Source organism: Oncorhynchus nerka, linkage group LG14 (assembly GCF_034236695.1).
Source record: "Oncorhynchus nerka isolate Pitt River linkage group LG14, Oner_Uvic_2.0, whole genome shotgun sequence".
NCBI classification, from domain to species: domain Eukaryota; kingdom Metazoa; phylum Chordata; class Actinopteri; order Salmoniformes; family Salmonidae; genus Oncorhynchus; species Oncorhynchus nerka.
Genome location: NC_088409.1, coordinates 88,086,978 through 88,109,986, shown reverse-complemented (window position 1 = coordinate 88,109,986; position 23,009 = coordinate 88,086,978). Strand labels below are relative to the sequence as shown.

The following is a 23,009-nucleotide window of genomic DNA, read 5'->3' as shown; positions in this document are numbered from 1 at the left end:
TCTAAAGTTAGCGATATGTAGGCTTCATAAATACTTGCTAAATGTTTTGAGTGACCAACACCCACACAAGATGACTAATCTGCTCATCAGACATCTCATTCCAAAATCATTCATCTGGAGTTGGTCCCCGTTTGCTGCTCGAACAGCCTTTCTACTAGATGTTGGAACATTACTGTGGGGTCTTGCTTCCATTCAGCCACAAGAGCATTATTGAGGTCAGGCACTGATGTTGGGCGATTAGGCCTGGCTCGCAGTCGGCGTTCCAATTCATCCCAAAGGTGTTCGATGGGGTTGAGGTCAAGGCTCTGTGCAGGCCAGTCAAATTCTTCCACACCGATCTCGACAAACAATGTCTGTATGGACCTTGCTTTGTGCTCGGGGGCATGGTCATGCTGAAACAGGAAAGGGCCTTCCTCAAACTGTTTCCACATGGTTGGAAGCACAGGATTGTCTAGAATGTCATTATATGCTGTAGCGTTAACATTTATATTCACTGGAATTAAGGGGTCTAGCCCGAGTGATGAAAAACAGCCCTAGACCATTATTCTTCCTCCACCAGACTTTACAGTTGGCACTATGCGTTGGGGCAGGTAGCATTCTCCTGGCATCCGCCAAACCGAGATTGGTCCGTCAGCCTGCCAGATGGTGAAGTTTGATTCATCACTCCAGAGAATTTCCACTGGAAATCCAATGGCGGAGAGCTTTACACCACTCCAGCCGATTCATGGCATTGCGCATGGTAATCTTATGCTTGTGTGCAGCTGCTCGGCCATGGAAACACATTTTTTGAAGCTCTCGACGAACAATTATTGTGCTGATGTTGCATCCAGAGGCAGTTTGGAACTCGGTAGTGAGTGTTGCAACCAAGAACAGATGGTTTGTATGCGCTACGAGGTTCAGCGCTCAGCGGTCCCGTTCTGTGAGCTGGTGTGGTTTACTACTTCGCGCCTGTGCCGTTGTTGCTCCTAAACGTTTCCACTTCACAATAACAGCACTTACAGTTGACCAGGGCAGCTCTAGCAGGGCAGGAGTTTGACCAACTGACTTGTTGGAAAGGTGGCATCCTATGACGGTGCCACGTTGAAAGTCATTGAGCTCTTCAGTAAGGCCATTCTACTTCCAATGTTTGTCTATGAAGATTGCATGGCTGCTTATACATCTGTCAGAAACAGGTGTGGCTGAAATAGCTGAATCCACTCATTTGAACAGGTGTCCACATACTTTTGTATATATAGTGTATATATATATCTATCTATTTCCTGTGTGAATAACAAGCTGACTAAGATTTACAAATGTGGGAGTAATAATTAATAGATGGTGAGTTAACTGTTTGTAAATGCCTTATAAAGGGTTTATTATGGACCCTTCTCTCTCTCTTCTCTCTCTCCTCTCTCTCTTCTGTCTCTCTCTCTTCCTCTCTCTCTCTCTCTCTCTCTCTTCCTCTCTCTCTCTCTCTCTCTCTCTCTCTCTCTCTCTTCTCTCTTCCTCTTCCTCTCTCTCTCTCTTCTCTTCCTCTATCTCTCTCTCCCTCTCTTCCTCTTTCTCTCTCCTCTCGTCTCTTCTCTCTCTCTCTCTCTTCTCTCTCCTCTCACTCTCCCCTCTCCTCTCTATTCTCTCTCCTCTCTCTCTCGCTCTCGCTCTCTCTCTCTGTGTTGTTATCTCTTCTGTGGGACTGAGACTGCTGATGTGTTTGATGATGAGACGTCCCCCTGTTTGACTCCAGGCTCTGATTGGACGCTTGATTATTTTAAAATTATCTTCTGTGATTGGAGGAGCAGAGTTAGCCAGTGGGAGTCATTTTCCACTTCCCCACCTCTACTTTGATCCCACAGACACTATTAGTGAAGAGATACACTTTGACGTATTGTTCCAAAAACACTCTCACACATGCACTCACACTCACACACAGACACAGACACACTCACACACAGACACACTCACACACACCCAGACAATCACACACACACTCTCACACACACACACACACACACACACTACTCTCAAACACATCCTCATCCAGCCAGTTCTCCTCAAGTTAGTTGGAGTCGGTGTTTCAAGGGGGAAGGAGACAGGGATACTGGAGTGATGGAGGTAGATATGTATGTTAGGTGACAGGGATACTGGAGTGATGGAGGTAGATATGTATAGAGGTAAGGTGACAGGGATACTGGAGTGATGGAGGTAGATATGTATAGAGGTAAGGTGACAGGGATACTGGAGTGATGGAGGTAGATATGTATAGAGGTAAGGTGATAGGGATACTGGAGTGATGGAGGTAGATATGTATGTTAGGTGACAGGGATACTGGAGTGAGGTAGGTAGATATGTATAGAGGTTAGGTGTCAGGGATACTGGAGTGATGGAGGTAGATATGTATAGGGGGGAGGAGACCGGGATCCTGGAGTGATGGAGGTAGATATGTATAGGGGTAAGGTGACAGGGATACTGGAGTGATGGAGGTCGATATGTATAGAGGTAAGGTGACAGGGATACTGGAGTGATGGAGGTAGATATGTATGTTAGGTGACAGGGATACTGGAGTGATGGAGGTAGATATGTATAGGGTAAGGTGACAGGGATACTGGAGTGATGGAGGTAGATATGTATAGGGGTAAGGTGACAGGGATACTGGAGTGATGGAGGTAGATATGTATAGAGGTAAGGTGACAGGGATACTGGAGTGATGGAGGTAGATATGTATAGAGGTAAGGTGACCGGGATACTGGAGTGATGGAGGTAGATATGTATAGGGGGAAGGTGACAGGGATACTGGAGTGATGGAGGTAGATATGTATAGGGGGAAGGTGACAGGGATACTGGAGTGATGGAGGTAGATATGTATAGAGGTAAGGTGACAGGGATACTGGAGTGATGGAGGTAGATATGTATAGGGGGAAGGTGACAGGGATACTGGAGTGATGGAGGTAGATATGTATAGGGGAGGTAAGGTGACAGGGATACTGGAGTGATGGAGGTAGATATGTATAGGGGTAAGGTGACAGGGATACTGGAGTGATGGAGGTAGATATGTATGTTAGGTGACAGGGATACTGGAGTGATGGAGGTAGATATGTATAGGGGTAAGGTGACAGGGATACTGGAGTGATGGAGGTAGATATGTATAGGGGTAAGGTGACAGGGATACTGGAGTGATGGAGGTAGATATGTATGTTAGGTGAAGGGATGACAGGGATACTGGGGTAGTGATGGAGGTAGATATGTATGTTAGGTGACAGGGATACTGGATTGATGGAGGTAGATATGTATAGGGGTAAGGTGACAGGGATACTGGAGTGATGGAGGTAAGTATATGGTACAGGGATACTGGAGTGATGGAGGTAGGTGACAGGGATACTGGAGTGATGGAGGTAGATATGTATAGGGGTAAGGTGACAGGGATACTGGAGTGATGGAGGTAGATATGTATGTTAGGTGACAGGGATACTGGAGTGATGGAGGTAGATATGTATAGGGGTAAGGTGACAGGGATACTGGAGTGATGGAGGTAGATATGTATGTTAGGTGACAGGGATACTGGAGTGATGGAGGTAGATATGTATGGAGGTAAGGTGACAGGGATACTGGAGTGATGGAGGTAAATATGTATAGAGGTAAGGTGACAGGGATACTGGAGTGATGGAGGTAAATATGTATAGGGGTAAGGGGACAGGGATACTGGAGTGATGGAGGAAGGTATGTATAGAGGTAAGGTGACAGGGATACTGGAGTGATGGAGGTAAATATGTATAGGGGTAAGGGGACAGGGATACTGGAGTGATGGAGGAAGGTATGTATAGAGGTAAGGTGACAGGGATACTGGAGTGATGGAGGTAAATATGTATAGGGGTAAGGTGACTCGGCATCAGGATATAAGATAAACAGAGTAGCAGCAGCTTGTATGTGAATTGGTGTGTGTGTGTGTGTAGAGTCAGTATACAGAGCCTTCGGAAGGTTCTCAGACCCCTTGACTTGTTCCACATTTTTTCACGTTATAGCCTTATTCTAAAATGGATTAAATCGTTTTTCTCTCCCTCATCAATCTACACACATGCTTGTAAGTAAGCATTTCACTGTAAGGTCTACTACACCTGTTGTATTCAGCATTTCACTGTAAGGTCTACACCTGTTGTATTCAGCATTTCACTGTAAGGTCTACACCTGTTGTATTCAGCATTTCACTGTAAGGTCTACACCTGTTGTATTCAGCATTTCACTGTAAGGTCTACACCTGTTGTATTCAGCATTTCACTGTAAGTTGTATTCAGCTTTCACACTACTGTTGTATTCAGCATTTCACTGTAAGGTCTACACCTGTTGTATTCAGCATTTCACTGTAAGGTCTACACCTGTTGTATTCAGCATTTCACTGTAAGGTCTACACCTGTTGTATTCAGCATTTCACTACTACCCTGTTATTCAGCATTTCACTTCACACCTGTTGTATTCAGCATTTCACTGTAAGGTCTACACCTGTTGTATTCAGCATTTCACTGTAAGGTCTACACCTGTTGTATTCAGCATTTCACTGTAAGGTCTACACCTGTTGTATATGGCGCATGTGACAAATAAAATGTGATTTGATTTGAATACCCCATAATGACCAAGCAAAAACAGGTTTTTAGAAATGTTTGCAAATGTTTAAAAAAAAAAAAATTAAAATAAAAAATAGAAACTGAAATAGCTCTTTGTTGAAGCACCTTTGGCAGCGATTACAGCCTTGACTCTTGGGTATGACGCTACAAGCTTGGCACACCTGTATTTGGGGAGTTTCTCCCATTCTTCTCTGCAGATCCTCTCAAGCTCTGTCAGGTTGGATGGGGAGCGTCGCTGCACAGCTATTTTAAGGTCTCCAGAGATGTTCGATCGGTGTCAAGTCCGGGCTCTGGCTGGGTCACTCAAGGACATTCAGAGACTTGTCCCAAATCCACTCCTGCGTTGTCTTGGCTGTGTGCTTAGGGTCGTTGTCCTGTTGGAAGGTGAACCTTCACCCCAGTTTGAGGTCCTGAGCACTCTGGAGCAGGTTTTCATCAAGGATCTCTCTGAAACTTGGCTCTGTTCATCTTTCCCATGATCCTGATTAGTCTCCCAGTCACTGCCGCTGAAAAACATCCCTGCAGCATGATGCTGCCACCTCCATGCTTCCCTGTAGGGATGATGCCAGTTTTCCTCCAGACATGACGCTTGGCATTCAGGCCAAAGAGTTCAATCTTGGTTTCATCAGACCAGAGACTCTTGTTTGTTATGGTCTGAGAGTCCTTTAGGTGCCTTTTGGCAAACTCCAAGCGGGCTGTCATGTGTCTTTTATTGAGGAGTGGCTTCTATTTGGCCACTCTACCATAAAGGCCTTGATTGTTGGAGTGCTGCCAAGATGGTTGTCCTTCTGGAAGGTTCTCCCATCTCCACAGAGGGACTCTGGAGCTCTGTCAGAGTGACCATCGGGTTTTTGGTCACCTCCCTGACCAAGGCCCTTCTCCCCAGATTGCTCAGTTTGGTTGGGCTTCAAGCTCTGTGAAGAGTCGACACAATCCTGTCTCGGAGCTCTACGGACAACTCTTTCGACCTCATGGCTTGGTTTTTGCTCTGACATTCACTGTCAACTGTAGGACCTTATATAGACAGGTTTTTCCTTTTCCAAGTCATGTCCAATCAAATGAATTTACCACAGGTGGCCTCCAATCAAGTTGTAGAAACATCTCAAGGACGATCAATGGAAACAGGATGCACCTGAGCTCAGTTTAGAGTCTCATAGAAAAGGGTCTCTGTACTTTTGTAAGTTTTTTATTTTATTTCAAAAAACCCGTTTTTTCTTTGTCATTATGGGATATTGTTTGTAGATTGATGAGGGAAAAAAAGATTTGATACATTTTAGAATAAGGCTGTTACGAAACTAAATGTGGAAAAATGTAAGGGGTCTGAATACTTTCCGAATGCACTGTAAATGTATGTGCATATTATGTGTGAGTGAGCAGTTGATGGAGTGTGTGTGAGTGTTGGAGTGTGTGTGAGTGTTGGAGTGACAGTGAGTGTTGGAGTGACAGTGAGTGTTGGAGTGACAGTGAGTGAGTGAGTGAGTGAGTGACAGTGTGAGTGAGTGACAGTGTGAGTGAGTGACAGTGTGAGTGAGTGACAGTGTGAGTGTTGGAGTGACGGTGTGTGTGTGAGTGAGTGTTGGAGTGACAGCGTGTGTGTGAGTGAGTGTTGGAGTGACAGTGTGTGTGTGAGTGTTGGAGTGACAGTGTGAGTGTTGGAGTGACTGTGTGTGTGTGAGTGTGTGAGTGTTGGAGTGACAGTGTGTGTGTGAGTGTTGGAGTGACAGTGTGTGTGTGAGTGAGTGTTGGAGTGACAGTGTGTGTGTGAGTGTTGGAGTGACAGTGTGTGTGTGAGTGAGTGTTGGAGTGACAGTGTGTGTGTGAGTGAGTGTTGGAGTGACAGTGTGTGAGTGAGTGTTGGAGTGACAGTGTGAGTGTGAGTGTTGGAGTGACAGTGTGTGTGTGAGTGTTGGAGTGACAGTGTGAGTATTGGAGTGACAGTGTGTGTGTGTGTTGGAGTGACTGTGTGTGTGTGTTGGAGTGACAGTGTGTGTGTGAGTGTTGGAGTGACGGTGTGTGTGTGAGTGTTGGAGTGACAGTGTGAGTGTGAGTGTTGGAGTGACAGTGTGAGTGTTGGAGTGACTGTGTGTGTGTGAGTGTTGGAGTGACAGTGAGTGTTGGAGTGACAGTGTGTGTGTGAGTGTTGGAGTGACGGTGTGTGTGTGAGTGAGTGTTGGAGTGACAGCGTGTGTGTGAGTGTTGGAGTGACAGTGTGTGTGAGTGTTGGAGTGACAGTGTGAGTGTTGGAGTGACAGTGTGTGTGTGAGTGTTGGAGTGACAGTGTGAGTGTGAGTGTTGGAGTGACAGTGTGAGTGTTGGAGTGACTGTGTGTGTGTGAGTGTGTGAGTGTTGGAGTGACAGTGTGTGTTGGAGTGACAGTGTGTGTGTGAGTGTTGGAGTGACAGTGTGTGTGTGAGTGAGTGTTGGAGTGACAGTGTGTGAGTGTTGGAGTGTGAGTGTGAGTGTTGGAGTGACAGTGTGTGTGTGAGTGTTGGAGTGACAGTGTGAGTATTGGAGTGACAGTGTGTGTGTGAGTGTTGGAGTGACAGTGTGTGTGTGTGTTGGAGTGACTGTGTGTGTTGGAGTGACAGTGTGTGAGTGAGTGTTGGAGTGACAGTGTGAGTGTTGGAGTGACGGTGTGTGTGTGAGTGTTGGAGTGACAGTGTGTGTGTGAGTGTTGGAGTGACAGTGTGTGTGTGAGTGTTGGAGTGACGGTGTGTGTGTGAGTGTTGGAGTGACAGTGTGTGTGTGAGTGTTGGAGTGACTGTGTGTGTGTGAGTGTTGGAGTGACAGTGAGTGTTGGAGTGACAGTGTGTGTGTGAGTGTTGGAGTGACGGTGTGTGTGTGTTGGAGTGACAGTGTTGTTGGAGTGACAGTGTGTGTGTGAGTGTTGGAGTGACAGTGTGTGTGTGAGTGTTGGAGTGACTGTGTGTGTGTGAGTGTTGGAGTGACAGTGAGTGTTGGAGTGACAGTGTGTGTGTGAGTGTTGGAGTGACGGTGTGTGTGTGAGTGTTGGAGTGACAGTGTGTGTGTGAGTGTTGGAGTGACAGTGTGAGTGTTGGAGTGACTGTGTGTGTGTGAGTGTTGGAGTGACAGTGTGTGTGGGTGAGTGTTGGAGTGAGTGTTGGAGTGACAGTGTGAGTGTTGGAGTGACAGTGTGTGTGTGAGTGTTGGAGTGACAGTGTGAGTGTTGGAGTGACTGTGTGTGTGTGAGTGTTGGAGTGACAGTGTGTGTGTGAGTGTTGGAGTGACAGTGTGTGTGTGAGTGTTGGAGTGACAGTGTGAGTGTGAGTGTTGGAGTGACAGTGTGTGTGTGAGTGTTGGAGTGACAGTGTGAGTATTGGAGTGACAGTGTGTGAGTGAGTGTTGGAGTGACAGTGTGAGTGTTGGAGTGACGGTGTGTGTGAGTGTTGGAGTGACTGTGTGTGTGTGTGAGTGTTGGAGTGACAGTGTGTGTGTGAGTGTTGGAGTGACAGTGTGAGTATTGGAGTGACAGTGTGTGTGTGAGTGTTGGAGTGACAGTGTGTGTGTGTGTTGGAGTGACTGTGTGTGTGTTTTGGAGTGACAGTGTGTGTGTGAGTGTTGGAGTGACAGTGTGAGTGTTGGAGTGACGGTGTGTGTGTGAGTGTTGGAGTGACAGTGTGAGTGTTGGAGTGACAGTGTGTGAGTGAGTGTTGGAGTGACAGTGTGTGTGTGAGTGTTGGAGTGACGGTGTGAGTGTTGGAGTGACAGTGTGTGAGTGAGTGTTGGAGTGACAGTGTGTGTGTGAGTGTTGGAGTGACTGTGTGTGTGTGTGTTGGAGTGACAGTGTGTGTGTGAGTGTTGGAGTGACAGTGTGAGTATTGGAGGGACAGTGTGTGTGAGTGTTGGAGTGACAGTGTGTGTGTGTGTTGGAGTGACGGTGTGAGTGTGAAATAAAACTTAAATGAAGATACAAGGTTATATCTCAGATAGTCTGTGTAGCTATTTATCAGGGACAGAAGCTGTTCAACAGTCCATCTCGCCCTCTGTAAGCGCCATGTGATCGAGGGTGGTGCTGTTGCCATACCAGACAGTGATGCAGCCCGTGAAGATGCTCTCAACCTCCTGAGGGGGAAGAGGCGCTGTTGGACCTTCTTCACATTTGTGCGCATGTGTTTGGACCATTTTAAGCCTTTAGTGATTTGGACACCGAGGAACTTGAAGGCTGGGAAAAGGAGAGAGTAAAGGAGTGAGAGGCAGATACGGAGGTAGGAAGAGAGAGTAAAGGAGTGAGAGGCAGATACGGAGGTAGGAAGAGAGAGTAAAGGAGTGAGAGGCAGATACGGAGGTAGGAAGAGAGAGTAAAGGAGTGAGAGGCAGATACGGAGTTAGGAAGAGAGAGTAAAGGAGTGACAGGCAGATACGGAGGTAGGAAGAGAGAGTAAAGGAGTGAGAGGCAGATACGGAGGTAGGAAGAGAGAGTCAAGGAGTGACAGGCAGATACGGAGGTAGGAAGAGAGAGTAAAGGAGTGAGAGGCAGATACGGAGGTAGGAAGAGAGAGTAAAGGAGTGACAGGCAGATACGGAGTTAGGAAGAGAGAGTCAAGGAGTGAGAGGCAGATACGGAGGTAGGAAGAGAGAGTAAAGGAGTGAGAGGCAGATACGGAGGTAGGAAGAGAGAGTAAAGGAGTGAGAGGCAGATACGGAGTTAGGAAGAGAGAGTAAAGGAGTGAGAGGCAGATACGGAGGTAGGAAGAGAGAGTAAAGGAGTGAGAGGCAGATACGGAAGTAGGAAGAGAGAGTAAAGGAGTGACAGGCAGATACGGAGGTAGGAAGAGCGAGTAAAGGAGTGAGAGGCAGATACGGAGGTAGGAAGAGAGAGTAAAGGAGTGAGAGGCAGATACGGAGGTAGGAAGAGAGAGTAAAGGAGTGAGAGGCAGATACGGAGTTAGGAAGAGAGAGTAAAGGAGTGAGAGGCAGATACGGAGGTAGGAAGAGAGAGTAAAGGAGTGAGAGGCAGATACGGAGTTAGGAAGAGAGAGTCAAGGAGTGAGAGGCAGATACGGAGGTAGGAAGAGAGAGTAAAGGAGTGACAGGCAGATACGGAGGTAGGAAGAGAGAGTAAAGGAGTGAGAGGCAGATACGGAGGTAGGAAGAGAGAGGCAGATACGGAGGTAGGAAGAGAGAGTAAAGGAGTGAGAGGCAGATACGGAGTTAGGAAGAGAGAGTAAAGGAGTGAGAGGCAGATACGGAGGTAGGAAGAGAGAGTAAAGGAGTGAGAGGCAGATACGGAGTTAGGAAGAGAGAGTAAAGGAGTGAGAGGCAGATACGGAGGTAGGAAGAGAGAGGTAGATTTGTCCGTTTACCGTCTCTCCCTCTCCATCCCATAATCCTGTGTGGAGCTGCCTTAAATGCTCTTATCTGTCTCCCCATCTCTCTCTCTGTCTCCCTATCTCTCTCTCTGTCTCCCTGTCTCTCTCTCTGTCTCCCTATCTCTCTCTCTGTCTCTCCCTATCTCTCTCTCTGTCTCCCTATCTCTCTCTCTGTCTCTCCCTATCTCTCTCTCCCTATCTCTGTCTCTCCCTATCTCTCTCCCTCCCTATCTCTCTCCCCATCTCTTGCTCTCCCCATCTCTCTCTCTCCCCATCTCTCGCTCTCTCTCTCTCTCTCTCTCTCCCCCATCTCTCTCTCTCCCCATCTCTCGCTCTCTTTCTCTCTCTCCCCATCTCTCTCTCTCCTCATCTCTCGCTCTCTCTCTCCCCATCTCTCGCTCTCTCTCTCTCTCCCCATCTCTCTCTCTCCCCATCTCTCGCTCTCTTTCTCTCTCTCCCCATCTCTCTCTCTCCCCATCTCTCGCTCTCTCTCTCCCCATCTCTCGCTCTCTCTCTCTCCCCATCTCTCTCTCTCCCCATCTCTCGCTCTCTTTCTCTCTCTCTCCATCTCGCTGTAGCTCCTTCACTCTGCACTGTAGCTGCCTGGAATTTACATAGGTGTGTGTCTGTTTTTGTATAGGCTAGGTTATAGTATGTATGAGATGTGTGTTCTACCTATCTGCCTCAAATATTTTATAGTGTGGTCCTTACCAAGGCCAGCTCAGCTCCCAGTAAGGTTGAGCTGGGCTAGGCTGGGTTAGGTTGAGCTAGGCTGGGCTGGGTTAGGTTGAGCTAGGCTGGGCTGGGTTAGGTTGAACTGGACTAGGCTGGGTTAGGTTGAGCTGGGCTGGGTTAGGTTGAGCTGGGCTAGGTTAGGTTGAGCTGGGCTGGGTTAGGCTGAACTGTGTTAGGCTGGGTTAGGTTGAGCTAGGCTGGGCTGAGCTAGGCAGGGCTGGGTTAGGTTGAGCTGAACTAGGCTGTGCTGGGCTGGGTTAGGTTGAGCTAGGCTGGGCTGAGCTAGGCAGGGCTGGGTTAGGTTGAGCTGAACTAGGCTGGGCTGGGCTGGGTAGAGGAGAGCAGAGACTGACTGGCAGCCGTTTAGCTCTGCTAATGACTCTAAGCCTGAGAAACGTGTGTGTGTGTGTGTGTGTGTGTGTGTGTGTGCTCATGTAGTCTCTAGGGGACACAGCTTTGATCTCTTCCTAATAGCATATGGAATAAGACCTGCTACTCCTAACCTGCTCTGGGAGTTAAAGCTCTGGAAAGTGAGCCCTTCATTTGAGAACAGACACACACACACACACACTAAAAGCAGCAGCATAGGAACAAATGTATTCTGTTCTCTTCTATCAGTCCACTGTTAATATGAATCCTGTTCTCTCTCTCTCTCCTCTGTCAGTCCACTGTTAATATGAATCCTGTTCTCTCTCTCTCTCCTCTGTCAGTCCACTGTTAATATGAATCCTGTTCTCTCTCTCTCTCCTCTGTCAGTCCACTGTTAATATGAATCCTGTTCTCTCTCTCTCTCTCCTCTGTCAGTCCACTGTTAATATGAATCCTGTTCTCTCTCTCTCTCCTCTGTCAGTCCACTGTTAATATGAATCCTGTTCTCTCTCTCTCTCTCTCCTCTGTCAGTCCACTGTTAATATGAATCCTGTTCTCTCTCTCTCTCTCCCCTCTGTCAGTCCACTGTTAATATGAATCCTGTTCTCTCTCTCTCTCTCTCCTCTGTCAGTCCACTGTTAATATGAATCCTGTTCTCTCTCTCCCCTCTGTCAGTCCACTGTTAATATGAATCCTGTTCTCTCTCTCCCCTCTGTCAGTCCTCTGTTAATATGAATCCTGTTCTCTCTCTCTCCTCTGTCAGTCCACTGTTAATATGAATCCTGTTCTCTCTCTCTCCTCTGTCAGTCCACTGTTAATATGAATCCTGTTCTCTCTCTCTCCTCTGTCAGTCCACTGTTAATATGAATCCTGTTCTCTCTCTCTCTCTCCTCTGTCAGTCCACTGTTAATATGAATCCTGTTCTCTCTCTCTCTCTCTGTCAGTCCACTGTTAATATGAATCCTGTTCTCTCTCTCTCTCTCCTCTGTCAGTCCACTGTTAATATGAATCCTGTTCTCTCTCTCTCTCTCTCCTCTGTCAGTCCACTGTTAATATGAATCCTGTTCTCTCTCTCTCTCTCCTCTGTCAGTCCACTGTTAATATGAATCCTGTTCTCTCTCTCTCTCTCTCCTCTGTCAGTCCTCTGTTAATATGAATCCTGTTCTCTCTCTCTCTCTCTCCTCTGTCAGTCCACTGTTAATATGAATCCTGTTCTCTCTCTCTCTCTCTCCTCTGTCAGTCCACTGTTAATATGAATCCTGTTCTCTTTCTCTCTCTCTCCTCTGTCAGTCCTCTGTTAATATGAATCCTGTTCTCTCTCTCTCTCTCTCTCTCTCTCCTCTGTCAGTCCACTGTTAATATGAATCTGATTGTCTCTGTCTGTCAGTCCACTGTTAATATGAATCTGATTGTCTCTGTCTGTCAGTCCACTGTTAATATGAATCTGATTGTCTCTGTCTGTCAGTCCACTGTTAATATGAATCTGATTGTCTCTGTCTGTCAGTCCACTGTTAATATGAATCTGATTGTCTCTGTCTGTCAGTCCACTGTTAATATGAATCTGATTGTCTCTGTCTGTCTGTCTCTGCAGTGTCCGTTGAACTGGCAGAATAAGTGGGAGGGGCCAGAGGAACCCATGCAGTACCTGAGGGCTGTGGTGGCACGCACTCTTGCTATACAGGTACACACAGACACACACACCGCTGTTTGTGAAATGTGCTAACGTGAGGGATCACTGATATTGTCATGGCAGGCCAGGTTCACCGGTCCCTCTCTCCTCTGACCAATCATGCAGAGAGGAGGAAACATATGAATAGACCTTTCCCTCCTTATCTGTTTAATTACTGCCGTGTGTGTGTGTGTGTGAGTGTGTGTGTGTGTGTCTGAGCGTGTGTGTGTGTCTGAGCGTGTGTGTGTGTGTGTGTCTGAGTGTGTGTGTGTGTGTCTGAGCGTGTGTGTGTGTCTGAGCGTGTGTGTGTGTGTGTGTGTGTGTGTCTGAGTGTGTGTGTGTGTCTGAGCGTGTGTGTGTGTGTGTGTGTGTCTGAGCGCGTGTCTGAGTGTGTGTGTGTGTCTGAGCGTGTGTGTGTGTCTGAGCGTGTGTGTGTGTGTGTCTGAGCATATGGAGGTAGGCGGACAGTGAGTCCGAAGAGAGGGAGGAGTGGAACGGCATCCTCCGGTAGTGCCAGAACGCTTTTCTGCCAAACACACTTCCAAGTGTGTGTGTCAGTCCGGTGTGCACCTGCGTCCATGCGTGGTGTGTCAAACGGGCCCAGCCTGTCATCTCATACCCTTAGTAGGGTGTTCCATCCATTAACTAGCTCTCCTCTCCTCCACAAGCAGCTGATATCACCAGGGAAGATGAATTAGAGGAATTACAGGGATAACAGGACAGGCATGGAGAGAGACAAACTGACCTTGACACACACACACAGAGTCACACAGAATACTAACCACCACACAACACTAAGTCTGCATTATTCATGGATGGGACAATCTCACAGTGTGTGTGTGTTATTCTTGTGTTTATGTGTGCTTGTGTAACTGGGGCATTTGTCTTCAGTGACAGCTTGCCCACATCTCTTTGTCAGCCAATTGAGATAGACAATGAGCTTAAAAATAATCAATTTATTATAGAGATTAAATCAGATCGTAGCTCATTCTGTTTGTAGTCTGTCAGCATGTTTTTCAACTGACCTCAAATTCAGTTTTTTGTTGTTGTTGTTTATGAGGAAGCTGCTTTCCTGCCTAAAGTTGGTTAAGGTGAACAAAATGGAATCATAGCGTTTTCATCTACTGTTAATGTTCTCCCTGGTGTTCTGCCATACAAACAGGACGATGCCATGTATTCATGTCTGGTCTGCAGACGACTACTTCAGTGTAGATGTGCTCTTGGTGACTGCGTGCCTGTTTACACACACACACACACACACACACACACACACACATGGTGCCTGCATCTCTCCTGTTCATCTGTGTCTCTGATAAAAGGACAAGGAGACAGAAGCACATTTAATTTAACTCCCCTATTGACTTCCTCCATCCATCCCTTTGTCTGTCTGTCTGACCGTCCTCTGGCTCTGTTTGGACAGAGAGGGCTTGTCTCTATAACACAAACTGTCATACCCACACACACATTCACACACACACACATTTTTATTTATTTATCTGTTATTTTACCAGGTAAGTTGACTGAGAACACGTTCTCATTTACAGCAACGACCTGGGGAATAGTTACAGGGGAGAGGAGGGATGAATGAGCCAATTGTAAACTGGGGATGATTAGGTGACCGTGATGGTTTGAGGGCCAGATTGGGGATTTAGCCAGGACACCGGGGTTAACACCCCTACTCTTACGATAAGTGCCATGGGATCTTTAATGACCTCAGAGAGTCAGGACACCCGTTTAACTTCCCATCCAAAAGGCGGCACCCTACACAGGGCAGTGTCCTGGGGCAGTGTCCACAGGGCAGTGTCCTACACCCAATCACTGCTCTGGGGCATTGGGATATTTTTTTAGACCAGAGGAAAGGGGGCCTCCTACTGGCCCTCCAACACCACTTCCAGCAGCATCTGGTCTCCCATCCAGGGACTGACCAGGACCAACCCTGCTTAGCTTCAGAAGCAAGCCAGCAGTGGTATGCAGGGTGGTATGCTGCTGGCGAACATACATGCACACACACACATGCACACACACGCATACATACATACATAAACACACACACACATACACCCACTCACACATACAAACACACACGCCCACAGAGACTCATGTTGTATTTCTGTGTATGTAGAGTTGGGTGGAGCGTGCTGAAAGACAGGTTCTACTGTCTGATGCTGTTGATCTGTCTGAACTCTTCCACCCTGATACCTTCCTCAACGCCCTGCGACAGGAGACTGCCAGGTAACACCCCACAGTGTGTGTGTCAGTCTCTTCCTGTGAATATGATGTGTGTGTGAATATGACGTGTGTGTGTGTGTGTGTGTGTGTGTGTGTGTGTGCAGTCTCTTCCTGTGAATGTGTGTGTGTGTGTGTGTCAGTCTTTCCGTGAATATGACTTGTGTGTGTGGGTGAATATGACGTGTGTGTGTGTGTCAGTCTGTTTCTGTGAATATGACTTGTGTGTGTATTAATACCTAGTTCATTTTGTCAGGTCTATGGGCTGTTCCATGGACAGTCTGAAGTTTGTGTCATCATGGAAGAGTCCCATAACAGAGGCTCAACTCCAAGTCAAGGTACAATACAACAACCCAATGATGCTGCAAACACTCAGGGAATAGAGAAAGACAGAAACATGGATAGAGGGTTGGAGAATGGGAGGGTTGGAGAATGGGAGGGTTGGAGAATGGGAGGGTTGGAGAATGGGAGGTTTGGAGAATGGGAGCGTTGGAGAATGGGAGCGTTGGAGAATGGGAGGGTTGGAGACAGGGAGGGTTGGAGACAGGGAGGGAAGGAGACAGGGAGGGAGACGGGGAGACAGGGAGGGAGACGGGGTGGGAGACGGGGAGGGAGGGAGACGGGGTGGGAGACGGGGAGGGAGGGAGACGGGGTGGGAGACGGGGAGGGAGGGAGACGGGGTGGGAGACGGGGAGACAGGGAGGGAGACGGGGTGGGACGGGGAGGGAGGGAGACGGGGTGGGAGACGGGGAGGGAGGGAGACGGGGTGGGAGACGGGGAGGGAGGGAGACGGGGTGGGAGACGGGGAGGGAGGGAGACGGGGTGGGAGACGGGGAGGGAGGGAGACGGGGTGGGAGACGGGGAGGGAGACGGGGAGACAGGGAGGGAGACGGGGAGACAGGGAGGGAGGGAGACGGGGTGGGAGACGGGGAGGGAGGGAGACGGGGTGGGAGGGAGACGGGGTGGGAGACGGGGAGGGAGGGAGACGGGGGTGGGAGGGAGACGGGGTGGGAGGGAGACTGGGAGGGAGGGAGACGGGGTGGGAGACGGAGAGGGAGGGAGACGGGGTGGGAGGGAGACGGGGTGGGAGACGGGGTGGGAGGGAGACGGGGTGGGAGGGAGACGGGGAGGGAGGGAGACGGGGTGGGAGGGAGACGGGGTGGGAGGGAGACGGGGTGGGAGGGAGACGGGGAGGGAGGGAGACGGGGTGGGAGACGGGCAGGGAGGGAGACGGGGTGGGAGGGAGACGGGGAGGGAGGGAGACGGGGTGGGAGACGGGGGGAGGGAGGGAGACGGGGTGGGAGGGAGACGGGGAGGGAGGGAGACGGGGTGGGAGACGGGGAGGGAGGGAGACGGGGTGGGAGGGAGACGGGGTGGGAGGGAGACGGGGAGGGAGGGAGACGGGGTGGGAGACGGGGAGACAGGGAGGGAGACGGGGGAGGGAGACGGGGTGGGAGACGGGGAGACAGGGAGGGAGACGGGGTGGGAGACGGGGAGGGAGACTGGGAGACGGGGTGGGAGACGGGGAGGGAGACTGGGAGACAGGGAGGGAGACGGGGAGGGAGGGAGACGGGGTGGGAGGGTGACGGGGAGGGAGGGAGACTGGGAGGGAGGGAGACGGGGAGGGAGGGAGACGGGGAGACAGGGAGGGAGACGGGGAGGGAGGGAGACGGGGTGGGAGACGGGGAGGGAGACGGGGAGGGAGACAGGGAGGGAGGGAGACGGGGTGGGAGACGGGGACAGGGAGGGAGACGGGGTGGGAGACGGGGAGGGAGGGAGACTGGGTGGGAGACGGGGAGGGAGGGAGACGGGGTGGGAGACGGGGAGACAGGGAGGGAGACGTGGAGGGAGGGAGACGGGGTGGGAGACGGGGAGGGAGGGAGACGGGGTGGGAGACGGGGAGGGAGACGGGGAGACAGGGAGGGAGGGAGACGGGGTGGGAGACGGGAGGGAGACGGGGAGACAGGGAGGGAGACAGGGAGGGAGACGGGGAGGGAGACGGGGAGGGAGGGAGACGGGGAGGGAGGGAGACGGGGTGGGAGGGAGACGGGGTAAGAGAGACGGGGTGGGAGGGAGACGGGAGGGAGGGAGACGGGAGGGAGGGAGACGGGGAGGGAGGGAGACTGGGTGGGAGACGGGGAGGGAGACGGGGTGGGAGGGAGACGGGGAGGGAGGGAGACGGGGTGGGAGACGGGGAGGGAGGGAGCCGGGGAGGGAGACGGGGAGGGAGGGAGACGGGGTGGGAGACGGGGAGGGAGACGGGGAGGGAGGGAGACGGGTTGGGAGGGAGACGGGGAGGGAGGGAGGGAGACGGGGAGGGAGGGAGGGAGGGAGACTGGGTGGGAGACTGGGGCAGAGAGTGCTACAGCTGCAGGGAGGAGATGGGAAACTCCATTCAGACATCTCAGCTGAGAAAAAATATTATTCATCTTTCACAATGATCTCACACACACACTCACACACCAGTGATTTATGAGATGTGTTTTGCTGACCTGACGCCAGGTGCCCCCCCTCTGCTAGTCACACACACACACAGACACACACACACACAGATACACACACACGCCTGTGTAAGTCCTGAGTCACTAATATGACATCATACCGCACACACATGGCATTACTTACACAGGAGAGAGGGCCTTCCTTCTTCCTCCATCCATTACATGGTTTGTTCTATCTCTCATCTCCCTTTCATGCTGTATGTCACTTAAATGGTTGTGTTTAGAGTTAACTGTGATTCGCAGCTCAGCTTCTAATGATGTACCTCTTTCTGTCTCCCCATCTCTCTCTCCATCTCTTTTTCTCTCCTCTCTCACCCCGTCCTCTCCCCATCTCTTTCTCTCTCTTTTTCTCTCCTCTCTCACCCCCGTCCTCTCCCCATCTCTCTCTCCATCTGTCTTTTTCTCTCCTCTCTCACCCCCGTCCTCTCCCCATCTCTTTCTCTCTCTTTTTTCTCTCCTCTCTCACCCCCTCCTCTCCCCATCTCTTTATCTCTCTTTTTCTCTCCTCTCTCACCCCGTCCTCTCCCCATCTCTTTCTCTCTCTTTTTCTCTCCTCTCACCCCGTCCTCTCCCCATCTCTTTCTTTCTCTTTTTCTCTCCTCTCTCACCCCCGTCCTCTCCCCATCTCTTTCTCTCTTTTTCTCTCCTCTCTCACCCCCCATCCTCTCCCCATCTCTTTCTCTCTCTTTTTCTCTCCTCTCTCACCCCCGTCCTCTCCCCATCTCTTTCTCTCTCTTTTTTTTCTCCTCTCTCACCCCCCGTCCTCTCCCCATCTCTTTCTCTCTTTTTCTCTCCTCTCTCACCCCATCCTCTCCCCATCTCTTTCTCTCTTTTTCTCTCCTCTCTCACCCCCGTCCTCTCCCCATCTCTTTCTCTCTTTTTCTCTCCTCTCTCACCCCCTCCTCTCCCCATCTCTTTCTCTCTCTTTTTCTCTCCTCTCTCACCCCTGTCCTCTCCCCATCTCTTTCTCTCTCTTTTTCTCTCCTCTCTCACCCCATCCTCTCCCCATCTCTTTCTCTCTCTTTTTCTCTCCTCTCTCACCCCCGTCCTCTCCCCATCTCTCTGTATGTCTGTAGGTGGGTGGTCTGCAGTTGGAGGGCTGTAGTTTTGATGGGGCTCGTCTGTCTGAGAACCGACATGACTCCCCCAGTGTGTCAGCTGTACCTGCCTGCTACATGGCCTGGATAGCACAGGTACAAACACACTCACTGACTCACTCACACACACACGCTCACGGGCACGATTCATTGAAGCGCTCTCTGTTCTTTCTGTGGTCAGGGTCAGAGTTCAGCTCTGTGATTAGCTGTTGTCATGGCAACATAGTTCTTATTGTTCACATCTCCTCTGATTTACACTGAACACAGCATGCAGAAATTTCAACGATTTTACTGAGTTACAGTTCATATAAGGAAATCAGTCAATTTAAATAAATTCATTAGGCCATAATCTATGACTTTCACATGACTGGAAATACAGATGTAGATCTGTTGGTCACCAATACCTTACAAAAAAAGTAGGGCGTGAATCAGAAACCCAGTCAGTATCTGGTGTGACCACCATTTACCTCATACAGCGCGACACATCTCCTTCACATAGAGTTGATCAGGCTGTTGATTGTGGCCTGTGGAATGTGGTCCCACTTCTCTTCAATGGCTGTGTGTTGGTGTATATTGGTGGGAACTGGAACACACTCTCGTACATGTAGGTCCAGAGCATCCCAAACATGCTCAGTGGGTGACGTGTCTGGTAAGTATGCAGCCCACGGTTGAACTGGGTTATTTTCAGTGTCCAGGAATTAAGTACAGATCCTTGTGACATGGGGCCGTGCATTATCATGCTGAGACATGAGGTGATGGCAGTGGATGAATGGCACGACAATGGGACTCAGGATCTCGTCACGGTATCCCTGTGCATTCAAATTGGCATCAATAGAAAAGAGCACACTTCTTCAACGAGCCAGTGGCCATCAAAGTGACCATTTGCCCATTGATGCAGTCAGGTCATGACCCTGGTGAGGACAATGAGAACGCAGATGAGCTTCCCTGAGACGGTTTCTGACAGTTAATGATTCTTTGGTTGTACAAACCCACAGTTTCATCAGCTGGTCTTAGACGTACTGCCAAATTCTCTAAAACAACATTGGAGGTGGCTTATGGTAGAGAAATGACCATTCAATTCTCTGGCAACAGCTCTGGTGGACATTTCTGCAGTCAGCATGCCAATTGCACACTCCCTCAATACTTAGACATCTGTGGCATTGTGTTGTGTGACAAAATTGCACATTTTACATTGGCCTTTTATTGTCCCCAGCACAAGGTGCAGCTCTGTAATGATCATTCTGTTTAATCAGTTTCTTGATATGCCACACCTGTCAGGTGGATTGTCTTGGCGAAGGAGAAATGCGCAATAACAAGGATGTTACCAAATTTGTGGTCAGCATTTGAGAGAAATAAGCATTTTGTTCATAATGGAACATTTCTGGGATCTTTTATTTCAGCTCATAAAACAATGGGACCAACACTTTACACGTTGCGTTTTATATTTTCGTTCAGGGTTGTTTATTTCCCTAAAAGTCTTACTGTGTGAGAGAAGGAACAATATATGTTCTCCTTTGAACAGGCCTGCCATCTTTCTTCCTTCCCTCCCTCCTGGCCTCTCCCTCAGTTGTCTGGGGAAAGCTGCTCAGACAGGAAAGGTGATGCCTGGTATCTGACCAGTCACTTTATTAACCAGACACTACTTGATATACAGCATAATCCCCTCTTTCTTCTCCCTCTGTTGCTCCTGTATCATGTCTAATGGCTGTAACGCCAGGCTAATGTGGATTCAACCCTGCTATAGTAGTTATCTCAGGGATCTGAGGCCTGTCTGACCGGCTTCAAACTGCTTTTACCGAGGCCTCGCCCAGCCTTTACCTCAACTGGGGATGTTAACCGTTAGTCGGTTAGCCTCCGGAAATACATTTGACCATTCATGTTTATCAGTCTCTAGGTTAATATGTATCATTTTGTGGGATTAATTTGGTGTCAGGGTTGAACAAATCTAGTCAGTCAATAAAACAGGAACAGTGTCTTGGTCGACCGGAATTATTATTTTGGCGAAAATAGTCACGTACAGTGAGTTTCTAGAGTTAGAAAGTAGATTACGTATGTCAACTAATGGCTTGCTGTCTCTAGTACAATGAGTTGCAAGCCAGAGGAGAGACTCGTTGCTAGGCAACTCACAGACACTGGCTACAGGGCGCAGTGGGAGAGCGGAACAGCGTGAAGCAGCTAACAACAGCTAAGCTAATAACAGCTAAGCTAACAACCCAACAACAAAAAAGTTTACCAGTATTTCTCTCCTGTACTACTCGTTTTCTATATCAACTTTCTTTTGCTGTCCAGAAGCCAAAGGCCCCAATTCTGGTCATATGAACAACCCATTTTAGTTGTTGCATATTTACATATTCCATCTCTTCTCTCTGTCACATGAAACGCATCAGGTGTTTTCCAGCAAATTGCATTTCGGTAAATGTTTGAAATGGATCTATTCAGTTCTGTGCTTCATTGCAGTAGTTTCATGGTCATTGCGAGGAAAGGCTCGCTATTGTCACGTGTTCTTCATTTTCTTTTGGGAACCTCATTTTACTCTTTGGAACAAAATGTACAGGTTGTTAACTGGTTAATGGGGGTTTGTTAGTCAGCAACAGAATGTACAGGTTGCTAACTGGTTAATGGGGGTTTGTTAGTCAGCAACAGAATGTACAGGTTGTTAACTGGTTAATGGGGGTTTGTTAGTCAGCAACAGAATGTACAGGTTGTTAACTGGTTAATGGGGGTTTGTTAGTCAGCAACAGAATGTACAGGTTGTTAACTGGTTAATGGGGGTTTGTTAGTCAGCAACAGAATGTACAGGTTGTTAACTGGTTAATGGGGGTTTGTTAGTCAGCAACAGAATGTACAGGTTGTTAACTGGTTAATGGGGGTTTGTTAGTCAGCAACAGAATGTACAGGTTGTTAACTGGTTAATGGGGGTTTGTTAGTCAGCAACAGAATGTACAGGTTGTTAACTGGTTAATGGGGGTTTGTTAGTCAGCAACAGAATGTACAGGTTGTTAACTGGTTAATGGGGGTTTGTTAGTCAGCAACAGAATGTACAGGTTGTTAACTGGTTAATGGGGGTTTGTTAGTCAGCAACAGAATGTACAGGTTGTTAACTGGTTAATGGGGGTTTGTTAGTCAGCAACAGAATGTACCGGTTGTTAACTGGTTAACGGGGGTATGTTAGTGCAATGGGGCGGCAGGGTAGCCTAGTGGTTAGAGTGTTGGAAGAGTAACTGAAAGGTTGCAAATTCAAACCCCCGAGCTGACAAGGTACAAATCTGTCGTTCTGCCCCTGAACAGGCAGTTAACCCACTGTTCCTAGGCCGTCATTGAAAATAAGAATTTGTTCTTAACAGACTTGCCTAGTTAAATAAAGGTAAAATAAAATGGGGGTTTGTTAGTCAGCAACAAAATGTACAGAAATTTGCATCCTTAAACTACACACACACAAACACTCACACACACACACCAACGGACCTGTGTGTTGGGTATATATTTATTTGCTAGATATTATAACTGCACTGTTGGAACTAGAAACACAAGCATTTCACTGCACCTGCGAAAACATCTGCAAATCTGTGTACGCGACCCATAAACTTTGATTTGATGTTAATCTAACATTGTGTGTGTTACATTGCAGTGTTCCAGTGGCAGCTACGGTCCTGAGGAGGTCATCTCTCTGCCTGTGTACACCAGCTCAGAGCGGGTCAGCGTGGTGACTCACGTCACGCTGCCTTGTGGAGGAAACCCTGACCAGTGGATTCAGAATGGAGCGGCCCTCTTCCTCAAACAGCAGTGAGACAGCCGGGCCAGGGAGCTAGAAGGCTAGAAGAGGGAGCTGGGGTAGGGGTTGGACTGAAGGAGCACAGAGGGGACACATGTTTCTCAGGAAGGATATCGGGCTTCACTACAGGTGTTTGTTGTTATTTTTGAAGTGACGATAGTCTGCAGTGAAATGTGTAATGGCACATGCTGGTTCTTGACTATGTTTGAAAAGCATAGATTATTTTGATGTCATGTTGCATTTTGAACGTTGATGTTTTAATGTTTACTCTTTAGTATCATCGTAATCTGTTTGAATGTATTATTGTGATAATAAAGCTTTATTTACTCTAGATATCTGGTTTCTTTCCATAATGAGTGTTTGTATGTGTTGTAAAGACAGGCCCTGGATCAGGAGATATCTGGTTTCTTTCCATAATGAGTGTTTGTATGTGTTGTAAAGACAGGCCCTGGATCAGGAGATATCTGGTTTCTTTCCATAATGAGTGTTTGTATGTGTTGTAAAGACAGGCCCTGGATCAGAGATATCTGGTTTCTTTCCATAATGAGTGTTTGTATGTGTTGTAAAGACAGGCCCTGGATCAGGAGATATCTGGTTTCTTTCCATAATGAGTGTTTGTATGTGTTGTAAAGACAGGCCCTGGATCAGGAGATATCTGGTTTCTTTCCATAATGAGTGTTTGTATGTGTTGTAAAGACAGGCCCTGGATCAGGAGATA

General features: G+C 48.7%; 1 protein-coding gene across 1 annotated transcript in view; it reads left to right on the top strand.

Moving 5' to 3' along the window:
• Nucleotides 1–22,622, top strand: part of dync2h1 (dynein cytoplasmic 2 heavy chain 1) — a 377,649-nt gene extending 355,027 nt beyond the window's left edge. Inside the window, exons 87-91 of the mRNA XM_065000515.1 lie at nt 12,618–12,707; nt 14,818–14,927; nt 15,178–15,259; nt 18,499–18,615; nt 22,148–22,622. Of these exons, the coding sequence (XP_064856587.1) occupies nt 12,618–12,707; nt 14,818–14,927; nt 15,178–15,259; nt 18,499–18,615; nt 22,148–22,306 (558 nt within the window). The 3' untranslated portion in view covers nt 22,307–22,622. The remainder of the gene's footprint in view (nt 1–12,617; nt 12,708–14,817; nt 14,928–15,177; nt 15,260–18,498; nt 18,616–22,147) is intronic.
• The last annotated feature ends 387 nt before the right edge of the window (nt 22,623–23,009 follow it).